The 17,955-nt window shown below is 39.7% G+C and overlaps 1 protein-coding gene across 4 annotated transcripts in view; it reads left to right on the top strand.

Moving 5' to 3' along the window:
• Positions 1-17,955, top strand: part of ADAMTS6 (ADAM metallopeptidase with thrombospondin type 1 motif 6) — a 321,368-nt gene that overhangs the window by 224,402 nt on the left and 79,011 nt on the right. For all 4 annotated transcript variants that reach the window (XM_075128498.1, XM_048850900.2, XM_048850901.2 and 1 more), the window contains 4 exons: positions 3,055-3,157; positions 11,444-11,577; positions 14,522-14,645; positions 15,009-15,089. In XM_075128498.1, the coding sequence (XP_074984599.1) occupies positions 3,055-3,157; positions 11,444-11,577; positions 14,522-14,645; positions 15,009-15,089 (442 nt within the window). The remainder of the gene's footprint in view (positions 1-3,054; positions 3,158-11,443; positions 11,578-14,521; positions 14,646-15,008; positions 15,090-17,955) is intronic.

Here is a 17,955-nt window from a genome sequence, read left to right as displayed (position 1 = left end):
TCAATACCCACTCTGTTTGTATCCAAGTCAATCCAGCAGAGGTGATAACTGTAGAGTTGAAGCCAGTCTCTGTGTTTTGGTTGGGAAATCCTGTCAGAATGATATTTTTAAAGAGTGGCAATTTTACTTACAAGTTTTTTCAATTTATCATTCATATAATTCTCTCTCACTTCCCCTCAAAGTTTGGGATTGTACTTTTCAGGTGATGTGTTTTTCTATCTTTAGAGATAAACCAGATATATGTATGTATACATATTACATTCAAAAAACCTGTTAAAATGACATCATTTAGGTTCCAAAGTCAAGCACACTAAAGTTTGGAAATGTCAGATTTACTGTTGCCCATGTATTCAGAATATGTCCTCTCCTGTATCCATCCTGTGCACTGAATAAGGCGGGGTCTGTGGGAAAAAGTAATATGTAAGGTAGTATCACAATGTATATGCAGAGGCAGAATTTTTTTTGTATGTAATTTCCTAAATAGTCTTTTAAGGAAAAAGGTAAAAAGAAATCCTATTATGCACAATTGTGACAACCTCTCAATCTTGAACAGGTTTTGAATCCTGAATGTTCAGCAACATAGCACGAACTTCTATCACTTGAAAAGCAGGTCTAACTATGGGCATGTCTATACTTACAGCTGGATCGACACTACTGCGGTTGATGCAGCTGTGTCAATTTAGCAGGTCTGGTGAAGATCCGCTAAGTCGATGGCAGAGCACTCCCCGTCAACTTCTGCATTCCAGCTCCCCAAGAAGAGTAAGATAAGTCGGCAGGAGAGTGTTTCCCATCAACACAACGCAATGTAGACACCGCTGTAAGTCGTTCTAAGTTATGTCGACTTCAGTTCCGTAAGTTATGGAACTGAAGTAGCATAACTTAGGTTGGCTTACAGCTGTAGTGTAGACCAGCCCTCTGTTAGCTGTCGCCAGGCAAAGGCTGTTAGCCTGGGGTGTGGGGTGGAGATAGGTCCAGATGCTGGGTCCTAGAGGTGATCAGTGGGTGTGGGGAGCCTAGCCTGACCCCCCCTTTCCCCTGTCCTAGGAATTAAAGGTGCCCTTCCTCCATGTGATACCCCCAGAAAAAAAAGAAAGAAAAAGGATAGGCTGCTTGGGCCATGTGTTGATTCCAGGAAGTTGTTGGGGGGGAGTCAGGTCTCCCTACCTTTCTTTCTCCCACCTCTTGACGAGTTCTGGGGGATCTGACTTCATGTGGCATCTCCGGAGAGTGAGGAAATCAGCTTCTGGGTCCAGCTGCTGAGGCGGGGGGGATGTGGTGTTTACAGGATGTGATCCTGGCCCTGTTCCTGCTCCATATATTGCCCTCAGAGAGGGGCATGTGCTGGGTCCTGATATGCGGGGAGTTCAGCCCAACTCTTTCTCCTCCCCACTGCTACAAATGTGCTGGCAGCTCCGGTACAGTGTCTGCTGCTGTTTTGGCAGCAGCGTGAGCCCAGCCTTAGAATATTTGTTTATTATTCTGTCAGGCTGCCAGAATTTTCCCGAGGAAAGCTAGAGAAGACAAGTGCCAAATTTTAACAGTTAAACTCTCAGCAATGGCTGAATGGAGTTTCATAGGGCAAAGAGAAGGCACTGCTGTAGCCTGATGGTTGTGCCTCTGTGAATAGCAGAGGCTTGCTGCAAACAAAGATGTGGGATCTTCGTAAAGGAAAGATTGGAAGAGGTTGGAGGCGTAATTTACAAAGGAAACAGTGCAGAAATTACAGGGTAGTGCCATGTTCAGTATTTTATTGCACTTAAAAATATTTTTAAACTTGTAGGAAACTTCTTGCTTAGTTTCCAAGTCATGATTTTATGGCCTTTCTATGATAGGAACTTGAACTACAATATACTGAGAGTTATGGTGATTATGTAAATATTTGCATAGTGCAGTAAGTTTTACTATACTTGTTTATGTAACCCCTTTCACAATGAATTCATCTCAGATTTCTGAACACCACAAACTGGCTTAGAAATACAGGTAGACCAGTAAAAATATCAGAAATGAACTCTGAGGCTGCTCATAAAAATCAGTAATGTTTATTAACAGTTAAAAATTTCTGTCAAAAAAGTTCTTCTGTTCTAGCTTAAAGACAATATTCTTAATCTGTTTCAAATGTTTTAATTTACCTTGTAAATCTTGTAGTTGCAGAATTGCAAAAGATAAATTATCCTAGACTATGCTATTTTACACAGATTTCAGAAAAGATCATCTTGCAATGTTAAATTCAGAGGTTAGCAATAAGTTGACTTTGTTATTTTGAACCTAAACGTTGCATAGACAAAAAAGTGTAAGTAATAGCAGTGAATTATATTGTTCCTGTAATTCTTCCTTGGAGAAAACACAGTCTTCTACATCACCAACAGTGCCCTAGATGAGAAAGCTATTTAATACATGTCTGGGCTCAGTAATTGATTGTGAGAAGTTAGTAGGTTAAATGTAAATAGTGATTCCAAATTCTTTAAATTTGGAAGGTGCTTAGAATTGGGACTAAACCTTGTCCAGTCTCATTCTTAGACCTAAAATGTTTTTTGTCAAAGCTAGTCAGTGAACAATAGTAGGTCTTCAAACTGCAATTGAGTGTTATGTGATGTTACAAATCTGATGTTACAAATGTGATGTTACAAATCTGTTTCTTGATCCCTTAAATGCATACCTAAGAACAGCTATGGCAACTGAGCCTGAATCTGTCACCAAAAAGATTTTGTGTTTTAGTTTCTTCAGTTGGTTTTTGTGTGTGTTTATAAGGAGATACCTGATGGATTGATTGCAAAGTGAACCGTGACATGATTCTGAGTGTAAAGTTATATGGAAACTGTTGTAACACTTAACTTTGTTTAAGTTAGTTCGTGCCTGCCTAAGATTACAAAATAGACACTTCATTCTGAATACCAGTTGTAAAACAATAAAGCAAGTGTCAGAATCAGAGCCACAAAATAAAGCAGTGAGCTAACATAATGTAGTTTAATACCATTTTATTTGTAAGTAATATAACCATGTCCTTTTTATATTAATGTTAATGTCTAATACATTTTTATTTTAATTTTACTTTAGCCGTGTCCTTCAGGGTCCCGTGATTTTCGAGAAAAACAGTGTGCAGACTTCGACAATATGCCCTTCCGGGGAAAGTATTATAACTGGAAGCCCTACACTGGAGGTAATGTGTAGCTTGGCAGAGATATAAATGTGACATCTCTGACAACACTCAGTTGACTAATCTTGAACTTTGATTTTTCAGTAGCCATCTGTTGACCCATTAATTAAAAATACAAAATTCACTAAAGGGCATATCAATGGAAGGGCCATATTGGGGTGTTGACATAATGAATGTGTGACAGGGGATGCTATGCAAGAAAAATGCACCACTTCATAATGTAAAGCCTTTCCCCATCAACTCCCTTAGCAGCAGTATGCAGATACTGGACATGGGTGGATGATCCACTACTACACTTGGACACTGTAGTGAGGTGTACAGTATGAAAGTCCCAGTAGAGTTCCCCTACCTGGAACTCCACCATCCTGGATGGTGTGTGTGTACATAAGAGCCATTGAGCTACAACAGCTTCCATTGTGTGGGAAAGGACAGCTTTGTTCCCCTCAGCATCTGTACTGTACCGGTGCGAAACTGCAGAAAAACCTGAGTGTCTCTGGATTAAGTTTAGAAGTGTGTGCAACAAGAGTGATGTAGTGGTGGGAGTCTGCTATAGACCACCGGACCAGGGGGATGAGGTAGATGAGGCTTTCTTCCGGCAGCTCACGGAAGCTACTAGATCGCATGCCCTGATTCTCATGGGTGACTTTAATTTTCCTGATATCTGCTGGGAGAGCAATACAGCGGTGCATAGACAATCCAGGAAGTTTTTGGAAAGCGTAGGGGACAATTTCCTGGCGCAAGTGCTAGAGGAGCCAACTAGGGGGGGCGCTTTTCTTGACCTGCTGCTCACAAACCGGGTAGAATTAGTGGGGGAAGCAAAAGTGGATGGGAATCTGGGAGGCAGTGACCATGAGTTGGTTGAGTTCAGGATCCTGACGCAGGGAAGAAAGGTAAGCAGCAGGATACGGACCCTGGACTTCAGGAAAGCAGACTTCGACTCCCTCAGGGAACGGATGGCCAGGATCCCCTGGGGGACTAACTTGAAGGGGAAAGGAGTCCAGGAGAGCTGGCTGTATTTCAAGGAATCCCTGTTGAGGTTACAGGGACAAACCATCCCAATGAGTCGAAAGAATAGTAAATATGGCAGGCGACCAGCTTGGCTTAATGGTGAAATCCTAGCGGATCTTAAACATAAAAAAGAAGCTTACAAGAAGTGGAAGGTTGGACATATGACCAGGGAAGAGTATAAAAATATTGCTCGGGCATGTAGGAATGTTATCAGGAGGGCCAAATCGCACCTGGAGCTGCAGCTAGCCAGAGATGTCAAGAGTAACAAGAAGGGTTTCTTCAGGTATGTTGGCAACAAGAAGAAAGCCAAGGAATGTGTGGGCCCCTTACTGAATGAGGGAGGCAACCTAGTGACAGAGGATGTGGAAAAAGCTAATGTACTCAATGCTTTTTTTGCCTCTGTTTTCACTAACAAGGTCAGCTCCCAGACTGCTACGCTGGGCATCACAAAATGGGGAAGAGATGGCCAGCCCTCTGTGGAGATAGAGGTGGTTAGGGACTATTTAGAAAAGCTGGACATGCACAAGTCCATGGGGCCGGACAAGTTGCATCCGAGAATGCTGAAGGAATTGGCAGCTGTGATTGCAGAGCCATTGGCCATTATCTTTGAAAACTCGTGGCGAACCGGGGAAGTCCCGGATGACTGGAAAAAGGCTAATGTAGTGCCAATCTTTAAAAAAGGGAAGAAGGAGGATCCTGGGAACTACAGGCCAGTGAGCCTCACTTCAGTCCCTGGAAAAATCATGGAGCAGGTCCTCAAAGAATCAATCCTGAAGCACTTGCATGAGAGGAAAGTGATCAGGAACAGCCAGCATGGATTCACCAAGGGAAGGTCATGCCTGACTAATCTAATCGCCTTTTATGATGAGATTACTGGTTCTGTGGATGAAGGGAAAGCAGTGGATGTATTGTTTCTTGACTTTAGCAAAGCTTTTGACACGGTCTCCCACAGTATTCTTGTCAGCAAGTTAAGGAAGTATGGGCTGGATGAATGCACAACAAGGTGGGTAGAAAGCTGGCTAGATTGTCGGGCTCAACGGGTAGTGATCAATGGCTCCATGTCTAGTTGGCAGCCGGTATCAAGTGGAGTACCCCAAGGGTCGGTCCTGGGGCCGGTTTTGTTCAATATCTTCATAAATGATCTGGAGGATGGTGTGGATTGCACTCTCAGCAAATTTGCGGATGATACTAAACTGGGAGGAGTGGTAGATACGCTGGAGGGGAGGGATAGGATACAGAAAGACCTAGACAAATTGGAGGATTGGGCCAAAAGAAATCTGATGAGGTTCAATAAGGATAAGTGCAGGGTCCTGCACTTAGGACGGAAGAACCCAATGCACAGCTACAGACTAGGGACCGAATGGCTAGGCAGCAGTTCTGCGGAAAAGGACCTAGGGGTGACAGTGGACGAGAAGCTGGATATGAGTCAGCAGTGTGCCCTTGTTGCCAAGAAGGCCAATGGCATTTTGGGATGTATAAGTAGGGGCATAGCGAGCAGATCGAGGGACTTGATCATTCCCCTCTATTCAACATTGGTGAGGCCTCATCTGGAGTACTGTGTCCAGTTTTGGGCCCCACACTTCAAGAAGGATGTGGATAAATTGGAGAGAGTCCAGCGAAGGGCAACAAAAATGATTAGGGGACTGGAACACATGAGTTATGAGGAGAGGCTGAGGGAGCTGGGATTGTTTAGCCTGCAGAAGAGAAGAATGAGGGGGGATTTGATAGCTGCTTTCAACTACCTGAAAGGGGGTTCCAAAGAGGATGGCTCTAGACTGTTCTCAATGGTAGCAGATGACAGAACGAGGAGTAATGGTCTCAAGTTGCAGTGGGGGAGGTTTAGATTGGATATTAGGAAAAACTTTTTCACTAAGAGGGTGGTGAAACACTGGAATGCGTTACCTAGGGAGGTGGTAGAATCTCCTTCCTTAGAGGTTTTTAAGGTCAGGCTTGACAAAGCCCTGGCTGGGATGATTTAACTGGGAATTGGTCCTGCTTTGAGCAGGGGGTTGGACTAGATGACCTTCTGGGGTCCCTTCCAACCCTGATATTCTATGATTCTATGTGCTCAGCATAGCTATTTGTGCCAGATTTTTTTTTCCACTTTGGGACAGATTTGTTAGATTTAGTTTATGCCAGCTGCGTGCCTATCATCACGCTGATCAGTTAGCTTGTAGATTGTATGCCTTTCCCCTACAAACTAAAAGATCAAAGCAGACAAAAGGTAAGCTCTTTAGGACAAGGAGTGTCTCTTCCTATGTGTTTGTACAGGATCTGGTACACTGGGCCTCAATCCTGATTGGGAGTTGTGGATGCTACAGAATGTAATATAGATAAATTAATAGACTAATTTGCAAATAAATAACACTAATTCCATTGGGAGAATGCCAGGATTACTCAAAGCTAAACTGAAGATATATATAAATAATATATTTTTTACATCCCAAGACCTAATTTCAAGCCTCTAAGTGTGTATCTCTGAGCCTTAAGAGCTGATGCTATTACTAAAACCAAATTCAGAGCAGTGAGCTGTGGTACCTACACTGCTTTACATGTTAACTGTTGCAGTAGAAACACAATCATGGATGCCTCTACTCTGCAGTTTCAACTTCTTGTGGCAGTTAGCAACTGACATAAGTTAAAGAAGTCCTCAGCTGCTCTAATTTACTTCATGGGACCAGCCCTGCACAGAGTGGCCCCATGACTGGCAGAATGCAAAGATGAGCTTTGCATCTTCTTCTCTCCTGACTTGTGCTGTTTGTTCTTCAGCCATAGTCAAGGATCTGTCCCACCGTTTCTTTCTTTTCCTCTTTTTTGCTCCTTAGAAGAAAAGCAGAGATGGAGAAGGATGGTCTTTTGATTTAGATATAGGGCTAGTTGTCAGTAAACAGGGGTCCTTACTTTATGCCGACTTTCCCACACTTCCTGTCCCTAATCTTGAAGCTATCCTTGGGCCGGTGAAGCTCTGGCACAGATTAGAGCAACATCTGGGCTGCTTCAATTTCTGTTTGATTGCCAGTAACTCCCTGACCTACCTCCTTCATCCAGTCACCACCCTTCCTTCCCCCCACCCCCGCCAACTTTATGCTTTCAACAGTTTAGCTAGCTTTGCAGTCATTTTGGCTTCTAAAGTGACACAGGATCTGGCCCTCCATTGTTGACTCTAAGGGACAGAGATCTTGTCTAAGGATTTGCTTTATAAAAATTCTGTTCTCAGTTACTCCAGATTACATTGGCATGCTGAGAGGAGAATTTCACTCAATTAGGATACAGGCAGTATATTCATGATGTATTCTGGAGTTATGATAATGTATAAACATTATTTGATTTCAGCTTTGACTATTATATACCCTTAATAATGCCTTAACTATCTAGTGAAAATCCTTGCTGGCTTTAAAGAATGTGATACAATTGTCACGTTAAGAATTGGATTTAATTTTTTTCAAGCTTAAGCATGTATAATGTTTTTTCTGCTTCTACATTTTCATCATCTTATAGGCATGATAGTGTAGCTTTGCCCATACTTGAACCAAACACTGAATGACAGGATTAGGGCAGGGTGCAGATTTTGGTTTTATCTTGTAGCTAATTCAGTCTTCCTTTATACAGGAGGTGGGTTTTTAAAAAAACAAAAACAAAACCAGAATGTCTGGTTAAACAATATTTTTCTATTTGATCTCAAGTTTAGCAAATCTTCAGCAGAACTTCCCTGTCTAGGAAGTTAATTGTCTGACTTTTCCTATAATCCTACTCAGATTATAAAGGCAGATGGGACCACTGTGATCATCTAGTTTTATCTCCTGGATAATGTTGGCCATAAAACTTCCCTGAATTAATTCTCATTTGAACTAGGGTATGTCTTTGTAGAAAAATATACAATCTTGATTTAAAAATTTCTAGAGATTAAGAACACACCATAACCCTCAATAAATTGCTCTGCTGTTTAATTACCCTCACTGTTAAAAAAATGTCACCTTATTTCTAGTCTAAATGTGTCCAGCTTGAGCTTCCAGCCACTGGTTCTTGTCCACTAGATTAAAGAACCCTCTTATCACATTTTTGTTTCCTAGGTAAGTACTGATATACTAGTCAAATCACCCTTTAACCTTCTCTTTGTAGAGACAGAGTTAAGGAGCTCAATTTATTTAGCTCTATCAAGGAATGTAGTTATTCAATCCAATCTGTTAGTCATTCTCTGAAGCCTCCCCTATTTCTTAATATCCTTGTATTGTGGACACCACAACTGGACACAGAATTCTAGTAGCAGTCACACCAGTGCCAAGTGTGTTATATTACCCATCCCCCAAGTCTTTTTCAGGTCACTGCTTTCCAAAATAGAGTCCCCCCCATAATAGAGCCTAAAATCTTGGTTCTTAACTATGACTTTACATTTAGTCATTTTGAAAGGCATATTGTCTGCTTGTGCCCAGAGTACTAAGTAATCCGGTTCTCTCTGTCTTAGTGACCTGTTCTTTTCTTTATTTACCACTTTTCCAGTCTGTCTCATCTGCCAACTGTTTCAGTACCTCTTCAACTGAGAATCAGTTGGAGTACGGCTGTCAAGTGATAAAAATTAATCGCGATTAATCATGCTGTTAATAAGAGAATACCATTTAAATATTTTTGGATGTTTTCTACATTTTCAAATATATTTATTTCAATTACAACACAGAATACAAAGTGTACAGTGCTCACTTTATTTTTTTACTACAAATATTTGCACTGTAAAAAAGAAATAGTATTTCAATTCACCTCATACAAGTACTGTAGTGCAACCTCCTGATCATGAAAGCTGAACTTATAAATGTAGAAAAGGAGTACTTTTCTTTTTGCGAATACAGACTAACACGGCTGTTCCTCTGAAACTTATAAATGTAGAATTATGTACAAAAAAAACTGCACTCAAAACCAAAACAATGTAAAACTTTAGCGCTCACAAGTCTACTCAGGCCTACTTTTTGTTCAGCCAATCACTCAGACAAAACAGGTGTGTTTACATTTGCAGAAGATAATGCTGCCCGCTTCTAATTCACATCACCTGAATGTGAGAATAGGCATTCGCATGGCACTGTTGTAGCTAGTGTCACAAGATATTTATGTGCCAGATGTGTTAAAGATTCATATGTCCCTTCATGCTTCAACTACCATTCCAGAGGACGTGTCCATGCTGATGACGGGTTCTGCTCGATAATGATCCGAAGCAGTGCGGATCAACAACTGTGCATTTTCATCATCTAAGTCAGATGCCATCACCAGAAGGTTGATTTTCTTTTTTGGTGGTTTGGGTTCTGTAGTTTCTGCATCAGAGTGTTGCTCTTCTAAGACTTCTGAAAGCACACTCCACACCTCATCCCTCTCGGATTTTGGAAGGCACTTCAGATTTTTAAACCTTGGGTTGAATACTGTAACTATCTTTAGAAATCTCACACTGTTACTTTTTGTTTTTTTAAAATCTACAGTGAAAGTGTTCTCAAAACCAAGAACATATGCTGGGTCATCATCCATGACTGCTATAAAACAAGAAATATATGGCAGAAGGCAGGTAAAACACAGAGCCAGAGACATAGAATTCTCTCCCAAATTCAGTCACAAGTTTAATTAACGCATTATTTTTTTAAAAAGAGCGTCATCAGCATGGAAGCATGTTTTCTGGCGTGGTGGCCAAAGCATGGAAGGGGCATAGAAATGTTTTAGCATACCTGGCATACCTTGCAACACCGGCTACAAAAGTGCCATGCGAACGCCTGTTCTCAGTTTCAAGTGACATTGTAAATAAGAAGCAGGCAGCATTACCTCCAGCAAATGTAAATAGAACTTGTTTGTCTTAGCGATTGGCTAAACAAGAAGTAGGACTGAGTAGACTTGTAGGCTCTAAAGTTTTACGTTTGTTTTGTTTCAGTGCAGTTATGTAACAAAAACAAATTCTACGTTTGTAAGTTGCACTTTCATGATAAAGAGATTGCACTTCAGTACTTGTATACGGTGAATCAAAAAATACTATTTCTTTTGTTTATCATTTTACAGTGCAAATATTTGTAATGAAAAATATAAAGTAAGCACTGTACACTTTGTGTGTTATAATTGAAATCAATGTATTTGAAAATGTAGAAAAACATCCAACAAATTTATAATAAATATTAATTGCTATTCTATTATTGTTTAACAGTGCAATTAAAACTGCAATTAATCGTGATTATTTTTTAAAATCGCGATAAATTTTGAGTTAATTGCATGAGGTTATCTGATTAATTGACAGCCCTAATTAGGAGTGCTATCCATTAACCTAAAAATATACTGAAAGCTATGTCCTGTTTAGGACATTTTGAATGTAAGCCTTAAAACTGCTAAACAGGATATTTCTGTTCATTATCCTATCATAAAAAACAAAGGAAAAGTGACCTAATTAATATTATTGCTATTCCATGCTAGCTAGTAATAGTGAAATAAAATGGAAATCTTTGCTGTATATTTTCTTCATTGCCCACTCTCCACACATCTGAAAAGCTGTGCTCAGGAGATGTGTTTAGTGCCTTGTTATTATATAATTGTTAGGGATCCTTTTTGGTGCTGTGTGTGACATAGTTTCTGTGGCCTGATTTTTAAAAATTAGGTCTTTTTGTGCTCACAGTTTGTGCTTACAACTAATGACGATCCTTATCTCCCAGTATTGTCAGTGGTTGCTGAGGGCATTTTGCACCTCTCAGAAGTGCTTGTAAAAATCAGGCCCTCCTGGCAGTTATTTGCTGATTAAATGGGGAGCACCTAGACATCCAATTACTAGGCATCTAAATATCCTCTTGAAAAAATTGAGCCAGCAGAATTATAAGCAGTCAAGAAAAGGGAAGGCAGGTTAAACTCACTTTAAATTCAGGCCCTACATCTCAAAACATTGTTCATTTTTTTAGGCATATTGTGAACTTTACTATATTTTAAAACTTGAAAGTACAGTAACCATTGCTATGCTACTGTTAGTGCTTTTTAAAGAACATCTTTATGTATTTTCAGTTGTTCAGCAGGCATTAGGGTGGTATTATCATTAAAGACTCTTTCACCTTAACTCACCTGTAGGCTGTTTTGCTATAAGCTGAAGTAATCTCTTTAGAGAGAAAGAATCAAATAGAGAAGTTACTTGGAAGGATTAAAGAAAACTTATAAATCTGTCTGTATTCAGATGGGAGAAGAGACTATACATTTCCAGTCTGATTTTGCATATGCTTTTAAAATTGGTTCTGACCTTTTCAGGAACTGTCCATTAATTTTTTCTTTGTTTTGCTTGTTTAGGAGGGGTTAAACCATGTGCATTAAACTGCTTGGCTGAAGGTTACAATTTTTACACTGAACGTGCCCCTGCAGTAATAGATGGAACTCAGTGCAATGCTGATTCGCTGGATATCTGTATCAATGGAGAATGCAAGGTTGCATGTTTTAATAAACACTACATTTAGGGATTACTTCATATTGTCTAGTATTTATCAGCAGTAATTTTGTATAGCATTTTAGTTACAGGGGTTTTTTTATACTAGATAAAAAAGGATTGTTGACAGTAAAAGTTAATTTCTTACATAAGCAGGGAGCCTGAGACAAGGGAAAGGAAGACTGCAGATATGAGGCAAATTACTATGAGTTGCAATAAGCTTTCATTAGAAATTGTCGCAGTCTTGTAATCAGGGCAGTCACCTCCAGAGCACCCCCAAATGGCCAGAGGTCATTCTGACACATCCTGCCTCTGTTTCCCCCTCTTCAAGGCCCCTTAAGAACTGCAGTCCACATTATTTAAAACATTCCATATCTCTCTCCCTTTAGGTGGGGAGCCCCCGAGCCCTTATTCCCAGAGCTGGGTTACACTTCAGCCACTATTCCTAGACTTTTCCTGACTGCACCTCAGCCTCCAGGCTCTGATTTCCTCTTGCTCTTGCAGTCCTCCTAGCTGGGATACAACTCCCCTGGTCTGAGGATTATCCTTTCAGGAGTCTTTCCTCTTTCTCTGCAGCATCTACCATAGCTTCCTAACATTTCCACCCTCCCTACACCTTTCTGCTGCCCTTTAGAGGGGAATCAGCTGTCCTCCATCAGGCCCCATCAAGACTGGTAACACAGCACAGATTGGCTGATGCAGTTCATTCATTAATTAGTGTTTGCTGGCCCTAGGCCTCCAACCCCTAAGGGGCAAACCATCCTATTGCAAGACTAAATTAGAATCATTTATTTAGACTCTTTTGGCTTCTCCTAATCTCTGGTGTCTGTTGGAGGACCAGTAACTGTAGGGACCGGTTGATGAAAAGCATGTGCTTAAATTCTTTGCTGAACTGAGGCCTTTTTGGAATGAACAGTAGTATGACCATAAATGTGGCAGTTAGTGCTTTGTAACTTCCACATTTATGGTTATACTACTGTTCATCAGGGGTGCCATTTCAGAAAAAAATTGGGGGGAGGGGCAAAGTTATGTCAGAATATAGAATGTTATACAATGATACTATATCCTGCAAAATCTGAAGTGCAGGCAAAAAATGAAAGACCTAATGGAGCATATAGACCTATGAAAAATCTGTGGGGGCCCAGATTGCAAATGATGCCCCTGCTATTCATTCCCATAAAACCTCAGTTCAGTGAAACACTTAAGCACATGCTTAATTTTAAGCATATGAGTAGTGCTATTGACTTAAAAAAACCCTGACTTCTTTGTGACTACTCACATGCTTAAAGTTAAGTGCAATCTTAAGTGCTTTGTGGAACCAAGGCCTACAGATTTTTTTATGATTGAATCAAAGATGATGAGATCAAATTGTTTCTAACTAAGAAAGGTGACACAATTAGCACCAAAGATTTGCCATGTGTTAGCAAACCAAATCACAGATAGACAAAAAAAAATTACAATATATACTATTTTAGTATGCTAAAATATGTGAAGCTGCTAGAAAATAGCTAATACTTTTGATGATTATTTTAAAACTGACTATGCCAGATATTACACGTAATTCCACAAAAATGGGCCCCATCAGGATTAAAATACAAGGGAATGTATTTGATAAAACTGAAGTAAAATCTTTCACACAATTGTAAGAAAAATATAAATTAAAACTAGGAGGTTTGCATTTTCGTACAGTTAAAGTATTATTTAGTAAATGAGCAGAAATGGAGATTAGATTTATTTCCAGTAGAGGACGACATAAGGAAACACAAGTTAGTCAGATCTCTGTTTTACTTTTTGTAATCAGTAAGAAAGTCAAAATTTATATGATTGTATTCATTTGCCTAGGAGTGAAAACATTTTGAAACTTTAACTTCTGTGATCATATCTGTATTATTTATAAACAAGATGGTAGAAAATCATATTTTTGCCAGTATGTTCATATGGCTGCCTTATGTTCTGTTTTGGAGATCATTTGATTCTTCTTTGTATTATATAATCATCTGAAGAAGTGTAAAGCTGCAGTTTTCCTTCTGTTCAGTTTGTCCTCTGTTATTAAGTTGTTCTATCCTTCCCAGCATATATTTTCTCCCATTCTCTGGCTGAGGTGAATCCTTAAATCATGCATAGATATCCCCTCCTCATATCATACCACCTGTACATTTTAATAGCTCCCTTTTCTTCCTGACTCCTCACAGCAGTTCTTCCAATCCTGTCAGCTGCTGTTTTCTTGGCATTTTATTTCCAGGTGGTAATGTGGCATAAATGTATTTTTGTGTAACTAATGCTGGAGCTTGGATGCAGGAGAGAATCAAGTCCAGATTATACAGAAGCTCTCTCTGCATCCAGCTCAGTCTTTCATTCTGCTTGAGTGTGCAGTGAACTCACATCTATAAGCTTTTATATGAGTTTGTTGTTATCAAAATAATTGTGATGTCACAAATTTAGCTGTATTACTTTTCTGCGGGACGTGAGAAGATGGTCTGTGAAGGTGTAAAGGTTTATAGAAACAAAAACACCACAAAAACTTATTTTTAAGCAACCATTCAAGGGACACACAGAAAACAGTGTTTTGTTAGAGAAACCAAAGGTAGAGGAAAATTAGAACATTTGGGATCACTGTCTAGATATTAAATAATAATTGTGTTAAGGTGTAGTACATTAATGTTTGTAAAATACTGTGACATTCTCCTATGAAAAGCATTATAGGAGCACAAATTATTTATTATCTATAAACTAAATTTGCATCATCTCTGATTTCTCAGTCTCCTTTTCTGGTAAGTGAAAATACTCTTATGATATGGGCCACTCAAAGTGAGGTAGGCAAAGGGAGAACTAAATCTCAGATACTTAGGAAGAAATCTCTTGAGAAAATATTTAGTATTTTCAGGTAATGATCCAAGAAGCCTCCTACCTGAAGTAATATTTGTTCTATCCTTATCTGTTCTCAGCATGTGGGTTGTGATAATATTTTGGGATCTGATGCAAAGGAAGACAGATGCCGTGTGTGTGGAGGAGATGGTAGCACATGTGAAGCCATTGAAGGTTTCTTCAATGATTCATTGCCCAGAGGAGGTAAGTGTGCAGATATAGATCACTCCCTATCCTGTGATTCACTGTATGAAGGTGGACTGTTGTACCCACATGGAACCTAACTGAAAGTTCAAAACATGGAAGAAAATATATTAGTATTTCACAGCCAATGTATAAATTAATCAGTGAATTCTGAAACATTTTATGAAGAACTTTGTTAATATGTAGAAAGGAGAAACTCATGACTGCATGAAAAATTTTTGCTATTGTTTTTCACATTTGTCTCTGAGATTTCTCTGTTCTCTGGCATGAAAGGCAATGTTCATTTGAATCGAAAGCATAATTTATTAATTTCTAGTTTCATCCAGGTAATAATAATAAATAAGGTTTACCTTTACCTTTTAGGCTACATGGAAGTGATTCAAATTCCAAGAGGTTCCGTTCACATTGAAGTAAAAGAAGTGGCTATGTCAAAGAACTACATTGGTAAGAGCTGGTTTAAACACAAGACCTTAATTAACTAGTAATATTTATAAAGTGTTTTGAAGATACTGGAGCAGATTCAATGGTCTGGCTAAGCTTTGCTGGGTGCAGGACCAGGGGACGTAATATTATCCATCAATTTTAGGTACTTACATGCCCCCATAACCATAGTATCTGATTACCCCACAATCTGTAATGTACTTAACTTTACAACATTCCTGTGAGGTGGGGAAAGACTATTATCTCCATTTTACAGATGAGGAAACTGAGGCACAGAGAAGCTAAAATGACTTGCCCAAGGTCACACAGGAAGCCTGTGGTAGAGCAGGAAATTGAATTCAAGTCCCAAATTCCAGGCTGCGTCCTTCCTCCCTTTAAAGGTGGCTTTAAACCTGCCTTGTACTCTTCTGATCTTGGGGTCAAACACGTGCCAACCTGATCCATGGAGTAAGAACAGGCTTCATAAGGACAAAAGAGCAAGCATGGCTAGATGTTTCCCTTAACTGGTTTACGTAACAGTCAGTTCACAAACATACAAGGCAACACATTTCTCAGTCAAAAGAAACTGATGAGTTAGTTGTTCTAATGAACTGACAGTCCTAGAAGCTGTTATGTCCTAGAAGCTGCAGGTCTGCTGATTAGGCTGCTTTGTTGTCCCTTAGCCACAGGAATGCAAATATCTAGCAGTGCAAATGCTTGTGAAGAACTGTCTATGATGTGTGCTAGATGGGAGTGTGGCAGGTAGCTAACCTCCTAGATAAATTAACCCCACCCATAGTTATTTGCTGTAGTGCTAGTGTTGGATGTCTGCTTCCCTCTACCCCTGTAATTCAGCAGGATTGTCAGCCTCCTCCCTTTTAGGAGGAAGAGTTACATACTTAGCCCTAGCAATGAGGAATGTTTATTACACTTATTATACTACTCTCCCTCCTTTCTCCTCCCTCCTCCACCAAAAAGTTGTGTTGCTGGTGAAATAGCATCTATAGCTTATAACTGACATTTCAAGCAGAGAGACAGGGTGGATGAGTTAATATCTTTTATTGAACCAGCTTTGGTTGCTGAGAGAGACAAGGTGTCAAGCTTCTTCTGCCTGAAGCAGAGCTCTGTGTAAGCTCGAAAGTTTGTCTCTCTCACCAACAGAAGTTGGTCCAATAAAAGATATTACCTCATCCACTTTGTCTCTCTAATATCGTTGGACCGACATGGCTACAACAACACTGCATATTTCAAGCAGAGGAATGAAGGTCACAGGATATCCTGTCACAGCCATTTCATATTAAGAACCACATTTTCACAGGGTCAGCTTTGTACCTGTAAAATCTGTACTCATGTTACTGCAATTACAATTGAGTACAAACCAGGTTCTTGCATCTCTAACTCCATGATTGAGGGTACATATCCGACAGAAGGGAAACTAGTTTTCTTAGCTACTGCAATTCATTTTACAAATGCAAAATTGCACAGAACCTCATCCCTTTTGAAAAAAATTGTCTCATATGCAACAATGGGAAAATTATATGGAAAAATATATTTATTTTTATTGACAAATCTGTTTTAAAATCTGTTAGGAGAAAGCTTTCTGGTTTTATTTTTTTAAACAAATAAAAAAATCCATATAAAATAGTTTGCAGAGAGGTTTATTTTAGTTCTTTGATGTTTGTGCAGTAGTTTTCATGTTTAAATGTCCTGTCTTGTTAATTTAACCTGATTGGATTTTTTGAAGTTAGAGTGGATAAAAATTAAGATTCCGGAAATTTAGTTTCTGCTGAGGCCAAATTCTGACCAATATTCTAATACCAAGCTTTAGTCTAATAATTTTTCATACACTTACTCAAAATAGATAACTAGCAAGAAGCCCTGCTCCCTTCCTCTAGTATTGTACAATAGCATGGCTTGTTCTCTCCTCTACCTGATGAGTTTGATGGTGGTTCAGCACAGTTTGGGAATTAATGGAAGTTTGTGAGGAGACTCTCGTCCCTTTCCTGGTGACACACCACCATCCATCCCTTCCTGCTACATATCACTCTCTTTTCACATACATGTTTCCCTGGTATCAGTGCCCCATCACATACAGTCAGGAGTAAACCCAGGAACCCTAGAAGAGTGAAAGTTTGAAGACCAAATTCTTCTCTCAGTTACATGTGTAATTTCAGAGTAACGTTCAATGAAGTCACTAGAGTGAGATTTATATTGAGGTATATTAGAACAAAATTTGGCCTGTGATGGTTACTTGTATAATTCCTCACTCTTGCAATCTATAAGACAAATCCTAAATTCTCTCCCTATTGAGGTCAATAGATGTTTTGTCTCTGACTAAGGATCCATGGCTTGGTCTTGAATTTTGCCAATATCCACAAACTTTGGTTACAGAAGCAGATATGAATTCCAAAAAATTGAGTAGTCTTCTTTATTACCTTAACCAAAGAGATCATAGTGTCATAGAGTTTAAGGCCAGAAGGAATCACCAGATCATCTAGTCTGACCTCCAGTGTATCACAGGCCACTAACACCACCAAGAACCCACTCGCTAAACCCAACAACCTACATTAGACTAAAGTATTACAGTCTACAGGAGACTAGACTACTATGTGCCCCAGGCAGAGAATAGGAGGGACCAAAGTACATCAGTGCCTGAGGCCCCTGCAATGGCAGGGAAATGATTAAGTGAGACATACGCAGAGAATGCTGGCAAGTGACTTGCAGTCACGTGCTGCAGAGGAAGATTTAATCGCCAAGGTCACTGCCAACCTGACGTGGGGGAAAATTCCTTCCTGGCCCCACATATAGTGATCAGTTAGATCTTGAGCATGTGAGCAAGAACAAGCCAGCCAAGTACCTGAGAGAGAGAATGCTTAGTGCCACCTCAGAG

The sequence above is a fragment of the Caretta caretta genome, chromosome 5 (assembly GCF_965140235.1).
Source record: "Caretta caretta isolate rCarCar2 chromosome 5, rCarCar1.hap1, whole genome shotgun sequence".
NCBI classification, from domain to species: Eukaryota; Metazoa; Chordata; order Testudines; family Cheloniidae; genus Caretta; species Caretta caretta.
Note: the sequence above shows the minus strand (reverse complement) of the source record. Positions and strands in the feature narration are given on the sequence as shown.